The sequence below is a fragment of the Columba livia genome, chromosome 11, assembly GCF_036013475.1.
Source record: "Columba livia isolate bColLiv1 breed racing homer chromosome 11, bColLiv1.pat.W.v2, whole genome shotgun sequence".
Classification (NCBI taxonomy): domain Eukaryota; kingdom Metazoa; phylum Chordata; class Aves; order Columbiformes; family Columbidae; genus Columba; species Columba livia.
The window spans coordinates 2,942,781-2,967,499 of record NC_088612.1 but is presented as its reverse complement, the minus strand read 5'-3'; the positions used below and the strand labels follow the sequence as shown (position 1 = coordinate 2,967,499).

Here is a 24,719-nt window from a genome sequence, read left to right as displayed (position 1 = left end):
CCAGAAGCTGCGAACAGAGTTGCAGTGCTAGAGGGACAAAAATGACTATACTAGAATAATGCATTTTTCTTTCTCGTATCATAGTGGTCGCTTCATCCCCTGCTCTCTCTGGGAACATCTGTCCCCAGTGATCTGGTCGTGCACTTTGACCACAGCATCCTACCAGCGTCTGAAAGGCAGCTTGAAACAATAGAATATACTTAACCAACAGAGAAACAGGAATTTTCGGATAAGTGCATCTGTGTTCTTTTGAGGGATGTCTGAGGTTTGTCATGGAAAACAACCTCTAGACCTCGTACAGGTGGAGTGGATGCGCTTTCCTTACCAGGCTTGGGAGCTGTAGCTCTTCTCTCTAGAAATTACTTCCTGAAAGACCACGACAGCTGATCAGGTAATGAAACTGCTCTAGTTTATTGATGAAACAGAACTTGGCTACTGCTGCGAATGAATTCTAATTGCTGGCCTACTCACTGTTGGTTTTCCATGGCTATCAGGTTTTTAACGGGTTCAGAGGAGGCTTTGGCAGGTGTAGAACAGGAGATAAGCCGTGTGAGTCTGCACGGAGGAATCCGAGAGCTTGCTGATCTGTGCGTCGTCAAAGCTGTACCAGTTCGTGCTGACCGAGTGCTTGCAGAACGCCGTGTAGTGGCCATCGTCCAGAAAACCAGAGTGGTTCTGCAACAGACACCACAGGCTCTTAAGACAGAAGATTCGCTCGCTCTCCTTATGAGCAAAGGCGGGAATTGGCAATCATTTCTATTTGCATTTGGAAAAGATGGGAGAGAAGATTCTAGACCCTCTTTGGCCTACAGGAAGGAATATTAATTCAAATGAATGCTTCAAAACAGAGCAAATAGATGATGATGATGCTTCTCTATTTTGCAGTAGTAAATTCGCAACCCAGCTATTAGCCCCGGTACAGGTCCCTATAAGCTGGCCCCAAATACAGTGAGTGATGGAAAGAAACCATTTAGTCCTTATTTACAGACAGGATCCATTGTGATTTTTTGCTGAAAAGGCTGAGGCAGCTCCAACCAGGCATTATGTGCCAGGAGTGCGGCCTTTTTAAAACTGGGATGTGGTGGGAAGAAGGAGAGAGAAGTTTGAACTTCTCTCCTTTGGTTACATACTGGATTATGTCCAGGGCAGGTAAAAATAGCGTATGAAAAACATAAATATATAGAAACCTTGTTCCTGGTGTATTATTAGCGAAGTAAAGAAAACCCATGCTCTCTCACATGCTCTAACTGCGATTTTTTAGTGCCTGGAACAGAGAGAACTTGCGCAGGAGCAGAGCAAGTCAACAGAGGCTTCGTGTGCTGCCCGCGGCGCGGCACGGCGCCCCACGCCGGGAAAGGAAAGCAAAGCTCACCACGACGGCACACAGGCTGTACTCCGCGTCCCTGCGCCGCTGCACCTCCTCGGAGCTGTAAGGAGAGAGGTCCAGATCGCCCAGCGGGTACCAGATGTCAGTTGAGAGTTTCCTTTTTTGCTTGCCTTGCCATTCAAACCTGAAACAAAACGTTGAACTCTTTTAAATAACACTCTATTTCTTTTTTTATATATTGTGGTTGCTTAGCTGACTTTCCTAGAGGAGGGAAAAACCAATGAATGAACCAACCCAGCATTTTGAAATATAAAGGTAAAGCAAGAAAAGCAAAGGTCTTGCTTCGTGATCATTCTGTCTATTAGAAATGGCAGAAGCCAAACCTCTGCATCACTGTCACTGTGTCCTAAATGTTTCAGGCTGCGCTGTTGTCAGCTCTTCTGTCCCACCATCCCTCTCCTCTGTAACGTTTAGTACAGCACTATACTTAGAAACCTCTACAATGTGGTCAAGGGCTGCAGCGGGTGACCACAAGTTCATTTGAGTGTGTCAAGAAAAGCAGATGTTGAACAGGAAATAAAATAATGACTTCACATAATGTAGTTCTGGGAAGCCAAATCATCCCAGAGTAATTTTCTTTATAGGTGGGAAGTTGTTAAGAATAGATTTTTAAGAATAAAATTAGCATGTGGCCACACGCGGCTCGTTAAGTCTGCTAGTCACTGATGAGTATTGATGAGTATATGAGCTCTGGTGAGTAGACCCAGTGGCTGACGTGATTTAGTGAAGGGATAAAGAGAAATACAGCGTCTCAGCTGCAATAATAACAAGCAAAACGCCCTGTTGCAGTTCTGCGCTTAGAACCCCAGTCACGAGCTCTCACTTGCCAGGGGAACTTGTACTCGCACGGGTGTCTGAGCATCTGAACCGCTGCACTGATCTGTAGTCCATCGCTCCTTACTGGGGTTCTCCTTCTCCTTGGAGAAGACGTGCCAAATGCAGCGAGTGAAATTTGGTGGGCTGCACTACAGAGTAAGGCAGAACGTTGTCCGAGATTGCAGGAATGCAGCTTGGATGTTTGACAGGTGTATTTCTCTATCTTCCCATTTAGCTTCCAGGTATCAAAAGTACTAAAAACACCCGTTTGCAGTGATTTTTTTCCCCTTTTATACAAATGCAAGTGACTCCATGTGTCACAGATCGCAGGAATGGCCACGTCCTACGCACGCAGACTGTACCTCTTCAGGTGGAAGATCATGATCTGCGGTGCCTTGGTTATGGTGGCCTTCACTGCAGCATCTTGTTTACTTCCACACCAGGAACAGTGGATTTGGTTGTTCCAAGTCAGTGTGTCTTGCTGAAAGAAGCACTCGAGACAGTCCTGTCGAAGAGAAAAATGAAATCGGTCGTATCTCCACGCCTGAAGATCCTAAGCAAGGTGAGAGAAGAGTTGGCCGTATTTTGGAGCTCTCTTCCTAGTCAAAACTTAATGTAGCAAGGCTGACATTACAAATACACTTGGAACAGAAAGCAGCCAACGTTGGCTTCCTTTTTCCCCACAAAAAATGAGGAAATACCTTGAGTGAAAGAAACCCTCATGGTTGCTATGGCACAATCTCAATATTCCTCATCCCATGTCACCCGGGCAGCGCTGCTCCCAAAACCTCACCAGCCCCCGCGCTCCAGTGACCAGCACAGGAAACCCCGCGTCTCTTCGGACCAGCGCAGACACTGCCCACTAGTGCCCAGGAACCCCAGCTAAACACCTGCATCCTTTTAATAGCACACGCTAGCGTAAGCCGCGACTCGCACGCGGAGCGGAAAGCGGCCGCACCTGCAGGGAGCACGCGCTCTTGGAGGGGATGGGCAGCGACAGAACCGTGAAGCTCTCGGGTCGGTGGCTCGTGCTCTTGCATTCCAGACACGTGATGTCGTAACTGAGCTGTCCCTCAAATAACTCGGTGATGATCGTAGGTGTCTCGCTGACGCCCCCTCGGCTGCCTTTTGCATCAGGAACGCATTTTCTTTTGCTTGACTATCAAAAGTTAGCACAACGTCAGCAACCGTTTCAGAAGTGCCTTCCCTTGGTTTTAACGGTCACTGCCTGCGTGCACTAGTAGAACTTGGCTCTAAAATGCTATTGTTTGGTGTTTCATACATGCAGAGTAAGCTAGATTCATTTTCTGAGAGAAATTAAGCAAAAATGTAATATTCTGGACATTAGACAGAGTGATTTAATTGCTGGATGAGCTCTTTATCAGTGGATCTGGAGAAGAGAAGGGCAGGCCTGAGGGCATGGCAGGCAGCTGAAAAAGGGCAAGAATGTAAAGTGTGGAAGGAGCAAGGGGAGGGAGAGGTGAGGACAACTGACAGCGTTGTCATTGAGATGGGGGCTGCAACTTGATGTGGCGTTAGATGAGAAGCAAATGAATTATTCTGTGTATGTTGGTACGAACCAAAATAAAAGAAAATGGCGATTTTTTAGCAGCCGCATCATGCAGTTCAGAACAGGACAGGCAAGTTTTACCCGGAATGCTAAATCGGGAAGTGCAAAGAGGAAACAGCTACAGTCCCCAAAACAGCACAGCTGGGCTCTTACCTTCTTGAGAGCCTCGTGGAGCTCGTTCAGCACACAGATCAGAAACTCCTGCGCGTCCTGCTGCGTCCTCTTGCTGAAAGCTGGGTACCGCTTCCCAAGGACCGAATGGAAACCCTCCGGGGAAACGCAGGCAGACTCTCCAAGCCACATGTCGGACACCAAACAGCCAAAGGCAGTCGCAGCCTCGCCATTGCCCCTTGGGAAAGTAAACGGAAACTTCAGGTAAAGTGCAAAAAGATGGTGGCTCCACCAGCAAATCAGAGCATAAGCTTAGAAATCTCTGCAGGTACCATACGGGGCTGTCATTTGCTTTGAGGAACTCACAGTATCACAGAATGTTTGGGATTGGAAAGGACCTCAAAAGATCATCTAGTCCAATCCCCCCATGGAGCAGGAACACCTAACTCTGCAGACAGTAGAAAATACTCAGAATTGTCATCGAGACAGCAATGACACTGCTATTGCCACCAAAATGACACAAAGAGTTTAATGCTAGTCACCCAGCATGGACTCAGCGTCTCGGAGGACGGGGATGGAAGCAGCTTGTGGCCAGTTCAGATATAACTGCATGGTGGGGAGCTCATAGGTGGCTGCCCTGGACATCCTCAGGACAACACGTGTTCTTTGGAAGGAAAACAGCGCCAAGCAGAGAAATCTAAGTAGCACGAGTAAACGAACTTACTTGTGCAGGGCTGCTTTGTACTTTCCCGAGAGGAAATAGTCGACGAGCGGCGGCAGGCTGCAGAGGCCCTGCAGGATCGCGTTCATGTAGCACGTGTTACCCAGGTTCTTCAGGCCCGTGAGCCCCGGGAGGTGGCTCCTCACCTCCTCCATCGGTTCCTTGCAGGAATACGTCACACTTTCCAAGCAAATAGAGTCATCGTTCCACCAACTAGGAGAAAAACCCACAACAGGGGAAATCTAAAATGCTACGCTTCTTTTTGTATGGTTTTTTTTCAGAAAGCGGTACCGTCTTGAGGAGACGTTTGCTGATTCAGGGTCTTCTTTACAAGTTACGCTGGCTTTCACCAAGTGAACGCAGTGGTAAAGCCTGTCTCCCACACTAAGCTCTTCCCAGTATGGTGAGATACACCATTAAGAGGTATTATTTAAATACCTGAGGTTTTAGGGTTATTCCTAGAACTCCACTCAGCCTTTGAATCCATACACTAGTATTAAAAAACTAAAACTAGCTGTAAGCAGCCGTTTTTCCCCACAGAATGCGTCTTCTATTGCATTTCCTCAGTGGCCTGGTACTTATGTATTTTCTAAACCCATAGGTTGCAGTCCAGATGCTAAACAGGTTGCTCTTCAGACTTTTTCCATAAAATGTGAATGCAGGTTAAGAAAACGTTAGTAAGTTTGTTTTCTTGCTGCACAGGCCTGTCCTGGCCCACGCTGTCCCCAGCCTCAATGAGGCACAAGTGGGGTCTGAACACAGACCCTGCACAACCCAGACGTGCTTGGCCAACGCTGCCGTTCCTCAATGCGTAAAGGCCGCGATTTTATTCGGATGCAGGACAGAAAATTCCGAAACCTCAACCATCCTTGCAGAACAAGAAAAGCCATTTCTCTCCTTTCAGCCGAACAACACACCCCCAAGTTTTCCCGTTTCTGGAAGCCTCCCAGGCTGAGATGTGTTTTAATCATCTAATAGCCACGAACCAACTACAAAACTATTTTCTCTTAGATTTCAATAACAGCAGAGCCAACGTTTCCAAACAGCTCTACCTATGGACCAGTCTCCTACAAAAACGCTTAATTTCCTCTTTTATAGACGTCTCCAAGAAACACCGACTCGGAGGAGGACCGACGCTGGGACGGGGGGGTACGGAAGATGGCTGGGAAGCCACCGGCAGCCCGTGCTTGCCCCGGCTCACGGAGGCCACCGCTTGCCCCACTTTCTTCACACCATCACCTCTTCCCTCCAGTTCCATGGCGTGACCGGCGCGATCCCGTGTGTCCCGACCCGTGTGTCCCGTCCGCCGGGCTCCCCCCGCCTCATGGCTTTGTGATGCCGTTCTGTTCCATCGGCTCCCCCCATGGAACGGGCCTGGCCCAACCCAGCCTGCCACCGTCTCCTTCCCATGTGCCACCCAAACCTGCCCCGCACTGGGCAGCTTCAGCCCGACCCACGGTCATTCACGTTCGCTCACCCGTTTTATTATTGCCATTGACACAAGGGCAGTGATGATTGAGGGTGTTGGCCATAAAGAGCTGAAACTACCTCAAAATGTAACGCTGAATTAGTTCACTAGTGTTTAGGAAAAAAATGGTAGTAGGAAAGAAGCATCTTTTTAATTAGCTAATGAGACAGTGTGGTTGATTTCCGAGTTTCATATACTGCTGTAAAGCAGCAGGTTTTCTCTATTTAACATAATTTTTCGGGACGTAACGAGTATGCACAGAAGAAGCCCAAAATCCCATTCCAGCGATCCCTCATTATCCTACTGGTTAAGCTTCAAGCGCTGTGCCCGACACTGCTGTTCACCCCCCAGACCCCGTATCTACAAAGTGAGATATAAATGCAACACATACACCCCCCTCTGCTATTCAGAACCTGATCTATAACATTTTCGTAAACGGAACTGTTATACATACTTCATCAAGAGTACAGAATGTTTTAAAATCTAGATTATAATCCCGTGGGTTAAACATAAAACTTTAACAACTACGTACAAATGCCTGAGTGCGTGCCGGTATGTACAGATATTCACAGGGGGCTTTTCCACCCTGCGCTATTTAAGCTTTGTTGACAGATCTAGGAATTCTACCCTGCCTCTTCCTGCAAATAAATATGTGAAACATGAGGTTGAAGTGCCCGTTTCCCCCATGGGGCTGTGATTGTTTGTAGCCACGCAGAGGTTTGTTAAAGGGCCACAGGTAAAACACAAGGACACGTTGCAGATTCACCCCAAGGCCTCCGGCAGAGCAACTGCGGTTGCTGGTTTTGCTGTGGATAGTTCAAACGTACCAGCCATGCCCATTCCGTACGCAGAGTACTTACGTGCTCCCATTCTCGTCTCTGTGCGGGTGTGCAGGCAGGTACTCGTGTGGGCTGGAGGAAGCCAGATGTTTCACACAGATTTAGGGAAAGGCTGAGCTGAGGAACGACCACAACCACCCGACCCAAAGACACACAACCCCAGTGACTTCTGCAACAAACCTGCTCCCCTGCAGCAAGGGCGGGAGGGACGAGGGAGCTTCCCCTGCCCGGCAACACCTTCCAAGGCAGTTAATGGCATTTTTGTGGGAACAGGATGCCCCTGGTTGCGATGGTCATTACTCACACCTTCTGAGAAGGGAAAGCCTGGAGTTTCAACCTCAGAAAATGATCAGCTCACCGTTTTTCTTGACTTCAAAGCTCCCTGCAAGGAGGACTTGTTCAGGTACCCTTCAGAAAGCAATTTGTCCTGATGCTTCTCTTCCTGCTCTGCAACACCCCTCAGCAATTGTTGGGCTTAGTTTCCACTTCTGCTATGTATTATCACAACATGCACTAAACAAATACAGCAGCACGGCACAAACATGGAAAACCACTGCCTGGCTGTATATATATATTTAAATTAACTTCTGGTGTAGTACATTACCCCATAGCAAGGTAAGGGGATGTAGCTGGGTATCCACAATGCAGCTCCTAATCCAAAACAAGCATTTGAAAGAGCTTTAAAGGTACTTTTGTCTCATTTACTCATTAACCCAACACATATTCATGTCTATTATGAAAGTTTTCACTTCCCCCCACACTAAGTTTCTGGTGAAGCCAAAGTCGAGATAGATACCTCAAAGGCCGACAGCTGCTCTGATCCAGCACGGCAAATTCTACCTCTCCACATAAAGAGCTACTTAAATTCACCCAGATAACCTTCCAGACTAAGACAGACAGCAGAAGTCTGTAAACAAGAATAAATTTATTTTAGATTCTTTAAAGATTTAATGATATACAAAATGTATACAGTATTATATCCTTATAACATTTCACTTTTCCCCGTCAAACATAAAACACCATTTAAACAGCTATTGTGTTCGTGCCTTAGGTCTGTATCTATAAGATACACTACTGAATAAAAAATTTATAGAGCTATATACTGCCCTTTTAATTAAAAATTACAAATTAGTACCTATGTAACAAAAGAAAAGAATCGCAGCATGAAACTTCAGTTGGACAAGAGTTTTTTCTTGCTGAATGCTCAACAATATTTGGGACAGTTACATTACATTTTATTGGCATGAAGGTGCATTGCAATCTCCCGTAGTTTACATAATGCTAGTCCAACCCTAGTCTCTCTTAAATAAGTACCACAAATAACATAACATTAAAGATGTTCTCTACACAATTTTAAATACATTTAAGAGTTACGTGTACATTCGGTTTTGATATACTGGTTTGACGAGATCTTTGGAAGGCAGAACTTCTGAAGCAGTCGCTACGTACAGCAAAAAGCACTTCCAACGTGTCTTCTTACAAGGCAACTTATTCGGACCAGTACATACTATTTCTTCTATTAAATATGATCATACCAGTCTATCATGGCTTTGTTGCTATTTGACGGTGACTTGATAAAATTGAAATGTATAAAACAAGAAATTGAATTACGCACAATTAAGGGCTCTGTTCCACAAATTAAAATAAAAGTAATTAAGAGAAGCCAGCTTTACAGGCATGAAGCCGGATCCCGACTCAGGAGGCTCCCTCTCTACTGGAAAAGATCAAGTTCCTACCTTCAACCTCAGCCTACCGGCACCATTTCACACCTCATTTGGCTCTGTCTTCTTCCAAAGCTGCGGAGAAAACACTAGTGGAACGCTTCCAAAACCACCGCGAATATGCTCCGGCAGTACAGAGGTAGCTGCTTTCTCCTGCCTTTGGCTGACGGACAGCGAGACAGCTGCCCAACAGGCAAACGCTCCACGTTACAACACCGACTTCCACAACGCGTTGGGTTGAAGGCGTATTGCACAGCACGGGACTGCAGAGAGAAAAGCCTCCGCTAAACCGAAACAAAATCAAAAGATTAACCTCCTGCTAAAAAGCCCCTTTAAAAACACATCTTAAATACTCGTCATTATTCCACCTTCAAAATGATCAGCCACCAAGCTGCTCGCCGCGGGTGGTTATCACGAGTTGTCAGGTCCTCCGATTACGGACCAGCCAAAATTCCACTTAGACAGCGATCCTTGTCTTGCCATATCTTCCTTTTAATGACAGCGAGGAAAGATAAGCGACAACTTTGCGACATTCCGCTAAGTTTGGACGAAGCCACCGATTTGGTCACATCATTAGAGCATCAGACGAAGAGAATTAGCTGAATCGGATTCTTTGGTGCAGCTTCCAGGCTGAATTGTCAATTCAGGGGAATCATCCTGAGGAAATATCTTGTCAGGTGTGTAATCGTTCCTCTTCAGATCTGTGCAAACAAAACCGAGTCATTTTGGTTACTGTTTTTTGAGCTGGTAGAATCAACAGGGCACAAAAGTCTTTCAAACAATTGGGTATACATATGTACTTAAAAATAATTCCTCAATATACACTGTGTCAAAAAAAAAAAAAAGGTTGTTTTTATCATACATGTAATTGGAAGCTCAAAGTTCTGCTTTAAAAAGTGATGGAAACTTCAGGATTATTTCATTTATAGATATTACAGCAAGTCTTGAGTCAACTTTCCATGGAAATTGGATCCTGCCGTGATCTGTTGTTATGTTACCAGGATTTACAACTCAAATTTCAAATAAATGACTTCAGGTGAGAAACAACCTGGAAGAGAAGCGTGAAATAGGCAGGAATCAAAGTTCCTCATGTTGTTTGCTGGAGTCTAAAAGCCTGACACAGAGAAACAGTTTCAAGGTTTCAGATGGATGTAGCAGCAAAAATATCTGGAATTGGAAGTTTAAGAGGATGGATTTCTGCAAACCAAGCCATATTTGTTAAAACAAACAAAAAACAACAAAAAAAAAAAACCCAAACATGACAAATAAAAAATCCCAAATCACAAAGAACCCAAAACAGATCAACCAAAACCCCCTCCAAACACATACAAGCACCATTTTGTCAGGTTTGCAGTCATCTCGACCTGCTTTTCCTAGGACCCTTTATCATTCTTCACCGTACCTTCTGAAGTCTTGATCAGTCTGGTCAACCTTCCCCAAACACTGTGCATGTGGACACCGAACACATTCTCAACTCCTTCATTTCGGATTTTATCTTAAAATGGTTTACCGTTTTCCAAGTAAAATTACAAGACTGCTCTTTATGACTTATTCCACTTCCGCAGCGTGACGTATCTATTTCATTATGTATCATACAACATTTCACACCAAAGAAGAAATACAGCGATGCTCACCGGGAAGTTTGAGCTTCCTGCAGCAGGAATTACAGTGATGCTTCGCTCTGAAGTTTTTTATTGCGTCCTCTCCCAAATTGGCTGGACCGAACACCATATCGTATGACCTTAGAAATACAGTGCACATCAACACGGGTTGCGTGTGTTCTCTGGTGAAAATGTTATACCGCTCTTCTTTAAACCCTTCTTTAAGCTTACCTTTTTTCTCCAGCTTTTATCACAGAGGGATCTGTCAAATTTTCACCAACACCTTCAGACAACACATGAAAAATAAGTTAAACCTAACACATTACATAGATGCATTAATATTGAAAAGCCTTGGAATCCTTCCTTCTGACTTCTCCGCTTCCCCAAGAATAAAAGCAGAAAAAAAAGATAAGTGATACCCTTTACCCTCACAAAAATTGCTCCTAAACAAGCACTTTGTACTGCTCAGATTTCTTCCACCCATTTTTACATCTGCCTGCAAATCCTAACTAGTTTGCACCCACAAGAAAGAAGTTTTCTATATAGTTGTCAAAGCCAGAGTGTCTGACACACAATTCAGGATAAATACAGCTTACCGTATCAACACTACACAAAGGCACCCAAAATAGGAAGTTTTACAGTGCATATCATTAGGAAAAGATGTATGTATTTATATTCCCTGTGTTGCTGTAAGATTTAATGCCATTTAAATAAGGCGGCCATAGACTCAGATTAATTAGACCAAGATGCACTAAATAACGCTTGTTATTTATTACGGGCATACGAATTTTAATAAAACACTATCAAAAGAGAATAACCCACAAATATCTACCTTGGCCCCAATCCCAATTCCAAAATAAGGACATTACCTTGCAGATCGAGTACCAACAATTCTCCTCTTGTATACTCGTAAGTCCAGTGGCTGAAAGCCAGCATGACCTCCTCGAGCATGTTGGTTGGAATGATTTCATCGCCGTTATTGTTGTTGTATTTCCTAAACTCGCCAGTCATGCACTCTTCAACCGCAAACCACTGGCCGGCAGAGTGGCAATATAACAGGAAAACTTCCAGAAACCTAGGAAAAAGCACACCCAATGAATCCATTTCCAAAATAAATGGCAAATAGGTAATTTCTACTAGATTTTATTTACTAAAACTGTACGTAACTTGAAACTGTTACACTAAGTCATTTATATTATCGCCCTACACTAGAACTAGCGCAAAAAGTACCAACAGGAAATATTGCCAAGGATAATTCTGCTTGGTGCATTCATAGCAATGTTCTAAGACGTATCGTCACATTATCGGTTCCTTGATATATCTGAACTATCTGTTAATGACCCTGGAGGCATTCTTCTGTGTCAAAAGCATGCAGCATAACGGAAGTTTAAATACACTCACCTTGGAGAGTATGGGATGGACTTGGGCTTCATTTGGTTGAAAGCAAAGGTGAGTTTCTGTGCTGCTCTCTGCTGTTGGATCTCCTGCAATTGAAAGCCCGGGTGTCATTAGCTGCTCTGTGTACCAGGGAACACTAAGGAGCCAACAAGGCAGCAGCAACAGCGAGTGTCTGTTCCCCAAGACAGCGCAACAAACCGCTTTTTCAATTATTTGTGCTCTTTGACTAAGTAACCCAGGCTGGAGCAGAGCTTTTAACCCTTGAGCTCATACAGAACCCCTGCTCACCTTTTTTTATTAAGTATATTCTAGTTGCGGGGTGGAGCAGAGGTGTCCTGTTCACCATTTAATGCCTGTCTGTTTAACAACTGACGAGGATACAACTTACTCTCAAGCACAAGTGCAACACAGTGTCCTCCTTATAGATGCTTGACCAAGTATTCACAACTTCAGGAAGAAAAGACTTGATGATATAGAGGTGTCCTGATTTCAGGATATCGTATTCCGACCACGTGCATACTACTTTAAGAGCTCGACGTAAACCTCCTCCCATCTCCTCTTTACTTAAAAACTCGATTTTAGCACAGAGTCCCAGCTGCGACCAGGAAGACATGCTGTTGTTCAGGATGCTGGGAGAACTCTCCTCAAGGCGATACACAGTGACCGGTTCACCTGCGTTACAGCACAAAAAGCAAGTTTACTTTTCCAAGTTTAAAATTAAAAGCACCGAAACCCTACAGTTTTACGTTTCAACATGCTGCAATATTAAGTTGTTACTAACATCTTTCATACGGCAAAGCAGTACAGCAGTTCCGTCCTCCTAATTAGAACTATTAATGACACTGTTCAAACAGCACTAAGAACATTGAATCAATGTGTGTTTACACTTTAGATGAGTTAAAACAACTTAAACAAATCCTTTCCGAATAGTTTGTTATAAAAACTACCAGTACAATGCTATCATCACTGCATCACTATCTCTGAGGACAACCGCAGTTAAATCTAGATTTCATAAATAAGCGACCTGCCCTAGAAAAGGGGTTTCACTCAGATTTTAAAGCCTTGCAAGACAGACACTGGGCAACTATTAGTTCACTAAAACAAAGCTCACTGCAAAAGCAAGTGTGAAATTTGGCTTGATAATTCTACATCAGAATGAACCCGTACGGGGTTCCCTTTTGTTTTCTCCCCCAAAGTGAAGCAGCAAGAAGCAGCGCAATTCTTACCTCTCGGAGGCACAGGAGTGAACGGAATGCTCTGTGATAATCTCATCAAGTTATTTCTCTCTACAGCTAGAAGAAAATTACAGCGTTCATTAAAGTTTAATCATCTAATAAGTGTCATTAAAAATATGAACATTAGTTCTTAGGAGGGACTGACCTGAGTAATAATAATTGATATCCATGATAGGCTTGAAAGGAGAAGCAATACCTAAAAGAGATTAAAAAAATAAAGGAAAAAACCCCACAACAGATACTGCCTGCTGTCTCTATTGCCAATTAGAATTATCACAGGGGAAGGAACACATGCCAAGTAACTAGAGCTTGAAAAAGATCTGCTGTGCAGAAAATTGGGTATCGTGCTTAGCTCTTCGGTACATAACAAAAAAGCAGTGCCCAATGGCAGGCTATTTATTAAAGACAGACACTACTACATGCCCGTTAAGTTCCAAATTATCGGTAGTTAAATGTATTTCCATGCGACACCCAAACTGTTGCCTTTATGAAAAACTTCCAGCTTGTTTCTAGCAGGAGCGAGCTTACCATTCAATGCATCTTCTTCAGACGGCCTGTGAAACGCCACAAAACCAACAGTCATTGTTTCTTAAAACAGTTATTCTGCATTCACCGATTTTGACACATCATCTTGGGTCACCTTGATAACCCCACAGTACTGCTCTTATCCCAGTTTTCAAGGGCAGTACAGGTTTCTTAATTACAAAACAGTAATGGAAGGCTGTTAAGTAATCTCATGTTTTTAGATCTATACTTTAAATACCACCAAGTCACGCACCGCGTTATGTAAAGTTTGCATCACAAGAGCTCGTTCCCACAGAGGTGCTTTAATTAAAACTTGTTCACAACATCTTACCCTCCTGTTATCAGATTAATAAGGTAATGGCTTTAACAGTTAACTCAGGGGATAATTGTTAACAGGAGCAATGTCTGCACGCTTTCACAGAGGGTTCACGGTATGAAAGGCTGGGTAAGGACCTTTACCAGGAAGAAAGCTCCTCAATAAGTGTCAACACAGTCATTTTCATTTCAGGGCATGTTTTGCCCTCTGACATGTGGCCCCATTAATCTAAATAGAACCTGTCAACGCATTCCAGTGAACACACTCAGTTATTTATTAGAAAAAAGCCTTAAACCTTGTTTTTTCATTAAACGTAACTGAATACCACTTTGGCCACAGACAACAACCAAAAATAAAAAGAAATCAAAATACAGAGTAATAAAATGACTCCATTAGTAGAAAGCTTACTTACATTTGACTGCTATTTGAAGGTCTACCTTGTAACCAATCCTTTAAAACAAAGGAGAGGTGGTTTCAGTTTTGTGAGGAAAACAGTGTAGTTAATTGGAGGTGGGGTGGTAAATGTGCTTTAAGACCTTGCAGGACAGACTGTTTATTGGAAACACTTCACCAGGTTGTACTGAACTGCAGTTGAATGGAAACACTCAGGAATGGTAACTACAGGTAAAAGTAACAGGTAAGGCTATGTTATTCACCGCTGTTTATGGATTATATACATATATTTTTTTAAAAGAAGTTGTGTTTTTTTCCACAAACAGGAGGCAGTGTATGTTTTCATAGTGAGAATAAGCACAATACGTAGCAGAGAACACACACAACCTCTTCCCTCAGCCAAAGCAGGTCCCCTCCTCTCGCCTCGTTGAACAAACGAGGCCACAAATCAGTACTGTTCTTTACACGACCTGTTTCTTCTATTTGTTCAGTTTCTAGTTCAGCTTAACAACAACGAGAAAGGAGGATACAAACCGTCAGCAACGCTGCTTTAGAGTCTACTTGCTGAGCGTCTTCAGTCGATGCTCTTCTACTCTTGCTGTACGCTGCAAACAAAAGAGATTCCTAAGTGGACAAAGAATGGCACGTGTCATTGTTTCTCACCTATTTCCTAATAGAGTGGGCAACCAGACAGCTTAAGGCAGCTCTCATTAAAAAGAACCTGGTCCACAACTATCTGATCTGTGCAAGTTTCCAGCACAGTCCTAACCAGACCACTTTGGGACTCCGGCCATCTGTGACAAATACAGGCTAACAGAATTAAGCTGGCACGACAAGAAGAGACATGATGAGATACAGGAGCAGATTCAAGTAGCACCGGTCATGAAAATATTTCAAGATGCTTTAATTTTATGCATTTCCTTTGTATCTCCTAAGTATATGCATTCTCAACACCATTTGGAGATAAAATTAGGTCAACACACTTACGTTGGTCTGAATGGACTCCCAGAGGGTCAGTAAACCCACCGCAAGAACTAGATTGTCTTAGACCACAGTCAGTTTGAAGACCCTACAAAAAAAAAAGCCCAACACATCTCATTAGCCAGCATGATGGCTGTTTTCAACTGCAACTCTTACAGCACACAATCTGCCCAAAACAAACAAAAACACTCCGGATGTACCTAAAAATACCTTGTTGCGCAAGAACGTACAAGTTGAGCGCATAATTGAGTTAAAATTCTCTTCCCAGTAACCACCAGCTCTAATATTTTCAGGTGCATGTTAAGACTACTGACCCGTACTGAGAGTTCTCTTAAAGAGAGCATTACAATAGGGTACAATTACAAAAACGTATGTTACACTGGGTCTCTACAAGCACCAAGTTCCACTATTCTGTTGTGCCTTTGCTAACGATCAATTCTCACTAACGAACATGGCTCTGGCAGAAACAAGAGTTCAATTTGGACCCACTGAAAACCGGAACAAAATCTCTAAGTCTTGCCACATAAAAACCTACAGTTTACTAATAGTATTTCCTCAGAGACGTATTCCTCAGTAAGAATTGTGTGCTTTCTGAATATCTGCTGTGGTGGTCAGGTTCTAAAAACAAAATATTTCTTTTTCAAACGAGAAGAAAGGCGGTTTCAGCACAAACTAGACCCACATGTAGAGTGGCGTGGGGCTGGAATATGTGTCACAGCCAGCATGTTAACTCCAACGGTTACCTGAATAAAACCGAAAAATACAAGATTTTGAAAAATAAATACTAGAACTTGAAATGCTATGCCCTACATGAAAGCTAAGAATGAAAACAGTCCCACCAGTTAAGATGGGGTGACTTTATTACTAAGTGTCTGAGAACAGTGGTACTGTCTGGAAATGCTACTGGAGTTTGCATCCCTATAGCAGCAAACCCTGGAACAATATCAAGGAGACATCCCGCTGTATCTGTACAGAGGTTCAACTGTAGAAGTTTGGTTTGGTTTTGTTTTTAAAATCATAGCAAGGATTTACTTACACACAATGAGTTGATGTAAAGAACACATTCTGTACCTGGTGAAAATAATGTCTCAAATAAACGCAAACCTCCTTTACTTACTTGAAGTCTGGTTGTCTCTATACCCTCCAATATAGCTTTCTTGAAGTCTTCCTGTTGCTCCTATTAAAAAGGGAAAAACAAACAAACAAACAAGCAAAACCAAAGGAAATTGTGAACATTGCCAAAAAGCCCATGCCAAAAATAGACACACACACTAAAAGCTTTTTGGCCACATGTTATACTTATCAGAAGGTCCAGAAGGGCAACTGAGCAGAACAGTGACATTGCAACTGGACATAATGCAATTCCCAAGCCAGATTCTCCCCCGAAAGAGGGTTAACTGTAAATGGTAACTTGTATTTACTAACTTAACAGCTGTGGCGAGAAAACGAACTCTTTTATAAATATTACAGCACATGGAAGACAGGTTTGGTACAGTCAATCACTTTCCATTTAGTTATTCTATTATTCTTTAAGAAAATAGAAATTATACATCATTTTAGAATATGACAAGTTTATTAGAAAAGCCTTTTCTTCTTGGAAGCATAATGAACAATTTCTGTCACTTTTTAACATCATATGCGCTGTCATCTTGTTCTATAAAACATCACGTGGATCACTGAAATCTTCCTAAATGCTGACCTTGAAATTTATGAGTGTCAAATATTTCATTAAACACTTATTACGGGATACATAATTTTATCTTAATTCACAGCTGTAGCCATCTCAGCTTTCATAACCTCAGTTCTTGATTAATATTTCATTAGCACGATATTATGAAGCAACAGCATTTGATGTGTAGTTATGTTTGCATGAGTCTTCACTAGGCTTTTGGTTTGGGTTTTTTTGTTTGTTTTGCGTGTTTGGTTGGTTTTTTTTGAAATTGTAAAACAGACACAGAGCCCTTCCAGGCTGCGTTTTGCAACTTCTTTCATTATATTTGCTCTTTGACGTTTTCAAAACACATTATGCAGTTACAGCTTAAAAAAAGAAACCATCCCCATTAACACGTTTGACAGAAAGTCTTCCATGCTTACCTCAATATCAGCACTTCTTGCTTTCATTCTGCTTGCTGCCTCTTTAAACCGCTGTAACTCCATGCTGTCTCTGTGACCTTCGACACAGTGAATTGAAAGAGAGTATTTAAAATCAAAGGCATCCTCCAGCCTTCTGTCCATGCCAATAATTTGCATCACCACAGCAAAGGGTTGCAAACCATCTAAGCTCTGTGTGCCTATTTGCACTACAGAAGACTCTCCAAACACACCAAAGCAAAAATCAGAGTAACAAAATATTAACACGAAACTATTGCTTTTCCCACATTAGAGGCCTGGATCGCCACAATTTAAAAAGTAAACCTAACTTTTTAGAATTTTATTCAAGCATATGCTTCTCACATGAAAAGGACAGGGCAGTCCAAATTAAGAGTATTTTTATGTAGGTACGACAAATGAAGGAAAAGCAGACAGTTTTCCTGAAGTAGCTTTTACAATATACCCTTCATCCTCCCAGCTGCAAGAAATACTTGTCGGAATTTTACCAAGCACGTGGCTTTATAATGAATTAAAGCCTGCTTGGATTCACAATGGAAAGCCGCACTGTGTCCCAAGTTTCATAAAAATGTGGATGGTGAGAATGAAGAGTAAGTTCTAAATGCTCGAGACGTTAGAGGACCACACACTAAAAATTTGGCTACGGTAAAAGTACAGTTAGTATTCAAAGTTATTAGTGGTGAAGTACATTTAAAGATTAGATAAGAGTAATACAATCACTCTCCATTATTTGTTTCATCTTGCTTTCTGAATTTTAAAGACCTGTTCTTTTAAAACATGAGTAAGTTATTAACAAATAGCTAGCGAGTGTACAAATGTGTAGATACTCTCCCTATGCATACACAGATCTAAAACTGCTAGCACACGTAGGTAACTTCTAACTCCAAGTTTCACAGCAGTAGGATAAAGTTCTCTCTAAAGATAGAAGTTTTGCATTCTCAACAAACCTTTGGAAAACACTGAGACGTCCCTGAGCAACTATGGCAAGACAACAGCCCTGCAGGCACCCTGACAGTTCCAGATCGGGATCTTCTGCTACACACTAAGCGTACTTAAAGCGTTATCTACTTCACAGAAACCAGTTAGTAAACCCACACCTGTGTTTTGCAATGAATCTGCCACTGTTTTACCGTTCAAACATGTAGGTAACTAAGCATAAAAAGTGCACCTTTTTACTGTTAAGCAAAATTTGTATCTAATAAAGGGACTTTGGAAGCTTCCAAAACAACTGCCAAAATCTACGTTAGCCCAGGCAACAGTGGAAGATCCCAGTCGTAACAGTGTTTAGAAATATAGTATAGGAGGATCCCTCAGCTTGACACAGATACCACGAAGATATTTGTCCAGGATTCCATCAGTCTTCTGTAATTACGTCAAGAAATAGACAATATTTTTAATTTGTGCAATGGGAAGGTAGGAGCTTTATAATGAGTCATTAAATGTCTACAAGGCCCATACCAAGTTGTAGAGCTGCTAATTGCACAAAACTGCTATTCTCAACAACTGGCTAATGTTTTCCAGAAAAATATTGTCTATGTGACAGAATTATAAAGAAGTGGTAATTTAAGTTAAAAAAAAAAATAAAATAAAAAAATCAAGCAACACAGGGAAATTAGAGATGTTAAAAGCCAAAAGAAGCAGAGCAAAATAGTAGAATGAAGTCACCTGCAACCGGAATACACCCAAAATACTATACAATTCTTGATAAGTCAAACCTTGTGGCTTAGATTTGGTCCACAGTTTATGAAGCAGTCCCATAAGGATGTTAGAACTTAAATCTTGGTTTTGCAGTTCCATTGCATGGACATGCTGACTTTTGGAAAGTTCATCTTTAAGATTCAATTTTCCATGTGAGCCACCACAGTTGACTGTTGATGTCAAGTCGCCAGTTGACAAAGAGAACTTCGTTTGGGGTTTGTTCTTCGATAAGTTGACAGAGGACTGCTGATCACATTTGTCAACTCTGCAGCTGTAGTTATCATTAGTGTCACTCTCATCATGAATAAAACCACAATTAATATATCCTCCATTTTCAACACAAGGTTGGGCGAAAGCAACGCAAGCAGAGCCAGAAGCAAGAGGATAAGAGCAGCTAATAACGACTTCAGGACATTCAGAATCTACTTGGTTATACTTACCCACAAATGCACCAAATTCTACATTATTATCTCCTTCTGTGGCCTTAGAGAAAACAGTCTCTTCGTGCTTTGCTGAAGAATCCAGCTGACTTTTGCAACAGGGCCGAGATGGAGTGCTAACAAAAAACTTAGCTGTTGGGGATGTGACATGTGGCATGCTGTTGGATGAATTGCCTAATTTTTTACTTTTATTAATGGATTTTGAGGTCTCTGCAGCAGGTATTCGTTGGCGAAGTTCTGGAGGGGAAACAGCATTTGAAAATAAGGCACTGCCTGAGGAACCTGCCTCTTGAAAGTTTATCTCTTCTCTTCGGGGAACTGAAGCCAACTCCTGACCAATCGTCTTATGTTGGGCTTCTTTTTCATCGCGTATAGAAATGTTACAGAGCAAAGCGTTATTATTTTCAAGGCCTCCTTGCGGAAAAGAACTGAAGACGTTTCCAATGCTGTGCTTTTTCCACACGGAAGATCTGAGAGAGCCGTCCTCAATGAGGTTTTGTGCCAAATGCTTTGAAATGCTCAGTTCCCGGGTGATTTCGTTATGAACCTTGCTGGCTTCGGAAGCTTTCTGCGCCGTCAGTGTTTTCAGAGTATCCACAGTGAGAGCTGAGAGGTCCTGTAGGTGGCCAATCTGTGAATCTAAAGACTGTAATGACCGTTTTATGTAGTTGACGCGATCACCAACTTCCTTTATCTGAATGCACATTTGTTCCACCCTAAGAAAAATCAGATTATGAAGTAGCTATGAAAGGTATTTTTCTCAATAAGTAAAAGAAACATCTTTGAAACCCTTTCTGCCCATTTAATAAGGAAAAACCTCTAAAATTTCAAGATGGTATATATACACCATAGTGCTGGACTGTTTTGTAATACAACATTTGAACATACTTCTGAATCACAGAATTAACATACATATCAATAGAGGGCCTTGAGCATTTATCAAATTTATCAAGTTTATTAAAACATCACAAGAAACTAAATATTGCAATTGTCTCATCTTACAGAGTATTTCAGATCAGGAAGCATCAATGACATTAGTCGTTTCTGTACAGAAATGGGAAGACAATCTCAAGTTTGCTTAAATACTTATGTTCTTGAGCTGCATTTTACCCCTCTTAAAGCACAGTTAAAAAAACCTGCAAAAGTTCTAAGCTTCTCTATCCAGAAACTTTATTTGAAAATATTCTACCGTTCAAATGTGACTCGGATCCTCTCCTCGCTTCCAGAATGAAATTTATCATCCTTTTCATTGAAATACATCTCAACACACAGCTCTTCAAAATCATGAAGTTTTTTTTGATCTTCTTCTGTCAGGAAGAGTTCTAAAGAGAGATGAAACCGTTAACAAGATGCACACACAGTGAAGGAGAACAGGTGCTACAGTCACAGCTTCACAAAGGCTGTTAGAAATAACAGAAACAACACAAAACCCACACAGTGCCACCTAAGACCCCTCTTCTCTTCTTAATGGGTCAAAGATTTCTGCTGAAATAAAAGTAATAATTCTGAAGGGATCAGCCAATTTGCTGATGACACCAAGTTGGGAGGGAGTGTCGACCGGCTGGAAGGCTGGAGGGCTCTGCAGAGGGATCTGGATAGACTGGAAAAATGGGCCGATTCCAATGGGATGAAGTTCAACAAGGCCAAGTGCCGGGTGCTGCACTTTGGCCACAACAACCCCCTGAGCGCTCCAGGCTGGGCACAGAGTGGCTGGAGAGCAGTCGGGCAGAAAGGGACCTGGGGGGACTAATGGACAGGAAGCTCAACATGAGCCAACAGTGTGCCCAGGTGGCCAAGAAGGCCAACGGTATCCTGTCCTGTATCCAAAACAGCGTGGTCAGCAGGACAAGGGCAGTGATCCTTCCCCTGTGCTCTGCATTGGGGAGGCCACACCTGGAGTGTTGTGTTCAGTTCTGGGCCCCTCAGGTCAGGAAAGACATTGAAGTGCTGGAGCGGGTCCAGAGAAGAGCAACACGACAGGGGAAGGGACTTGAGCACAAGCCCTATGGGGAGAGGCTGAGGGAGCTGGGCTTGTTTAGTCTGGAGAAGAGGAGGCTTAGAGCTGAGCTCAGCACCCTCTAGAACCACCTGAAGGGCAGTTCTAGCCAGGTGGGGATTGGTTTCTTCTCCCAGGCAGTCAGCAATAGGACAAGGGGCCATGGGCTTCAACTCTACCAGGGGAAATTTAGGCTGGAGATTAGAAAGCAATTCTTTGCAGAGAGAGTGGTCAGGCATTGGAATGGCTGCCCAGGGAGGTGCTGGACTCACCGGCCCTGGAGGTTTTTAAACTGAGACTGGACATGGCGCTTAGTGCCATGATCTAGTCAATGGACTGGAGTTGGACCAAGGGTTGGACTGGATGATCTCCGAGGTATTTTCCAACCCAGTCAATTCTGTGATTCTGTGTGACAATATTATAACTCCTTATGCTCTCACCTCCAGTCCATTTTGTTTGAGGCAAAAGCTAGACTCCTTAGCTGCGTTTTATCATCTGTGGAAGACTTTTTTTGATTTTTAAATTCTCAACATGAACAGAAGTTTTCCAGAAAGAAGAAAAATTCTTCCCCCATTAACACTAACGGGAAATCTAATATTATTTTGGGGTTTTTTTTTGTCACAAGTTAGTTTGACTGGAGATTTCTAAGGGTTGTACATGATATCCTTCATAAAAACACTGGGATTTTGAACAGAATTAGAATCTTACTCAACATTAAAGACAGGGAAAATTAAGAGCTACTTGAACTTTCTTGAGAATATACATTATAACCAAGAACTCTGCACTTATTCCGATAGTTTGCTTTTACCATATCAAAAAAGTCACTGCAAATTTTTGGATAATAACTGTTCGTACTTGGCCCATCTGAAGTCTTGTCTGTCTTTCTTCTTTTACATATACAACAGAACAGGGAAGCCATGTGGCTCAGAATAATAAGTGGTGGAGGCAGAACAGGTTTTTCATGGTAGGCCATAATGAAATGATACCGCTGATACTTCCACACAATGTTTGAAATTGCCTTGACTTGTAAATACACATTGCTGCAAGGGAACAGAAAAGCATTAACACCCCAGGATGGTTTTGGTTGTGGGTTTTGTTGTTTTTCTTTTTAAACACTTTGATAACAATCTTGAATTCTGATGCTAGTTAAGAAAGAGACAAAAGCACGAGCTTGTCTTTTACGGTAAAATTATTTTAGGGGAAGTAGGAGACACATTCAAGAAAACACTGTGATCTAAAGCAAGGACAATTTAAAAAGTCTACCATCTGCTAACATCTTCGTACTTCTCCTCAGTAATAAATTGCACAGAGATGAAATTTCAAGTTTGTAAAAAAAGAATACATATATATATAGGTATATATTTTTTTTCTAACAAAGCTCAGATTTTTATATCGGACACTGTTAGTTCTACAGTCTGTGATTCTTCAGTGTTACTGAGCTGCTTAGAACCTGCAAATGCTTCCAGCAAATGGGATTGCTTTGAACTGGCATCAGTTCTGCTTATCTTGTCATCTTGTTGTAGTGAAGTAGAAATTTATCAAAGAATTAGCAAAAATTAATTATTATCCTTATACTTACTTGAAAAATGCAATAAGGAGATTAACCATAATTATGTACTGTACAAAGAGGTAGACAGCTTGAAGAAATGGGGTCAACCATGTTCCTGGGCCACAGAGATGAGTAACTTTTTCATCAGAATTATTTGCACATACTGTGTTGGGAGAAAGGACACAGAGAAAATACATACAACTTTTAGAATTCCCAGCAGGTATACACAGGGAAAAAACAAATGATCGCTTATGACGACTGCAATGACCAACTGTCACGTACTGCTTCTGCGATTCAAAATGTCTCCATGCTTTTAAGAATATGGTAGAAAAATACAGGAGACAAAGTTTGTGGTTAATCATAGAATCATTTTGGTTGGAAAAGACTTAAGATTATAGAGTCCAACTGTAAACCTAGTACAGCCAAGTCCACCACTAACCCATGTTGCTCAGCTCTGCATCTAAACGTCTTTTAAACCCCTCTAGGGATGGTGAATCCACCACTGCCATGGGCACTCTGTTCCAACACCTGGCAACCCTTTCCATGAAGAAATTGTTCTAATATGCAACCTAAACCTCCCCTGGCACAACTTGAGGCCATTTCCTCTTGTCCTATCACTTGTTACTTGGGATAAGAGACCAACACTCTCCATACTACAACCTCCTTTTGGGCAGCTGTAGATAGTGATTAGGTCTCCCCTCAGCTCCTTCTCTCCAGGCTAAACAGCCCCAGCTCCCTCAGCCGCTCCTCATCACACTTGTGCTCCAGATCCTTCAGCAGCTTTGTTGTTCTGCTATTATACAGTATTTTTTTTCCTATTATTATACTGTGGTATAATTATATTATTGGATTTCAAAAAAGCATAATACACCACCACAGCCAAAATTTTGGCATGAGTGCTGTACGAGAAAATTCCAAAATCTGCTAGAAATAGCCTTGTGAGAAACTGTGATTACTTTTCCTTCTTAGCCATTCAAGCTTGGTAAAGGATAATGAAAAAGTCAAGTCAAGAAGTTATACAGCTGCAACCCAAAAAAAAGAAGAAAATCCAATAAACAGAATCAACATCAACAGTAGTGGGCATTTAATGTCATAAAATTACAATTTCTTAAGACCTTCAGAACATCTAATCAGAGTAAGTTTTCTCCTTACTTGCTTCAAAATGGCAGTGTCTTACCATCAATTTCATAGGCATACACTTCACCAAAAATCATCCAGTATGGATGAAACACAATATCTCTAGCAAGAGTCCAAGACGGTGCCTCATCAGGATACAGTATCGCCTTCCGGGGAACACCAAAACTAAGTAGTACAAGTGCCATGATCACCACAATGTAAAACATGTTGGCCACCTATTAACACAAGAAAGCCAGTTAACCCCCAATGTCATAACTATGATTTCACAATTTAAATACTTTCACAGTGACAGTGTATGATTGATGAATTCTATGTATTATATAAGGAAAAGAGTCTAGGACACTTATATTTCAGGGAGAAAATTTTGTTAAATAACAAGCCCTGTAAACATATATATATATATATTTTCCCCCTACCCATCCTTTTTTACAGCATATTTAGGACCCTCAGCCAAAGACAACTGAGAGTATTTCCTTTGTAACTCAAATACCAATTATGTGGATGAGTATCAGCTGATAAATATTCTTTCCCGAATGCACTCAATCGGTGCACAGAACAAAGAGGCAGCTTTCCAGGGGCTGAAACACAGAACTTATGTCTCTTGCAAGAAATCAAAGTGAGAAACCAGCAACCTGAGGCACTCCCTTTTAAGCAATGACTGGGCTCAGCTTTGTAGGAACTATTTTATAGGGGGAAGGCAAACACCAC

General features: G+C 42.1%; 2 protein-coding genes across 3 annotated transcripts in view; both read right to left on the bottom strand.

Moving 5' to 3' along the window:
• Positions 1-387: 387 nt before the first annotated feature.
• Positions 388-6,066, bottom strand: USP50 (ubiquitin specific peptidase 50). Its single transcript, XM_065075897.1, has 7 exons — positions 5,845-6,066; positions 4,609-4,818; positions 3,927-4,122; positions 3,162-3,362; positions 2,566-2,708; positions 1,373-1,511; positions 388-675 (listed from the first exon to the last, which is right to left on the bottom strand). The coding sequence occupies exons 2-7, from the start codon at positions 4,758-4,760 to the stop codon at positions 508-510; spliced, it is 999 nt and encodes a 332-aa protein (XP_064931969.1). The 5' UTR covers positions 4,761-4,818; positions 5,845-6,066; the 3' UTR covers positions 388-507.
• A 1,752-nt stretch (positions 6,067-7,818) lies between these two features.
• Positions 7,819-24,719, bottom strand: part of TRPM7 (transient receptor potential cation channel subfamily M member 7) — a 54,281-nt gene continuing 37,380 nt past the window's right edge. The window contains exons 22-40 of one of the 2 annotated variants that reach the window (XM_065075857.1): positions 24,052-24,226; positions 22,905-23,037; positions 22,181-22,365; positions 20,519-20,651; positions 19,330-20,045; positions 17,177-17,253; positions 16,200-16,259; positions 15,089-15,170; positions 14,636-14,706; positions 14,121-14,158; positions 13,396-13,421; positions 13,013-13,063; positions 12,859-12,924; positions 12,021-12,304; positions 11,636-11,718; positions 11,104-11,309; positions 10,466-10,517; positions 10,268-10,374; positions 7,819-9,334 (exon numbers count right to left, since the gene is read on the bottom strand). In XM_065075857.1, coding sequence (XP_064931929.1) covers positions 9,207-9,334; positions 10,268-10,374; positions 10,466-10,517; positions 11,104-11,309; positions 11,636-11,718; positions 12,021-12,304; positions 12,859-12,924; positions 13,013-13,063; positions 13,396-13,421; positions 14,121-14,158; positions 14,636-14,706; positions 15,089-15,170; positions 16,200-16,259; positions 17,177-17,253; positions 19,330-20,045; positions 20,519-20,651; positions 22,181-22,365; positions 22,905-23,037; positions 24,052-24,226 — 2,673 coding nt within the window. In that variant the 3' untranslated portion in view covers positions 7,819-9,206. The remainder of the gene's footprint in view (positions 9,335-10,267; positions 10,375-10,465; positions 10,518-11,103; positions 11,310-11,635; positions 11,719-12,020; positions 12,305-12,858; positions 12,925-13,012; positions 13,064-13,395; positions 13,422-14,120; positions 14,159-14,635; positions 14,707-15,088; positions 15,171-16,199; positions 16,260-17,176; positions 17,254-19,329; positions 20,046-20,518; positions 20,652-22,180; positions 22,366-22,904; positions 23,038-24,051; positions 24,227-24,719) is intronic. The other variant, XM_065075858.1, reaches the window with a different exon arrangement.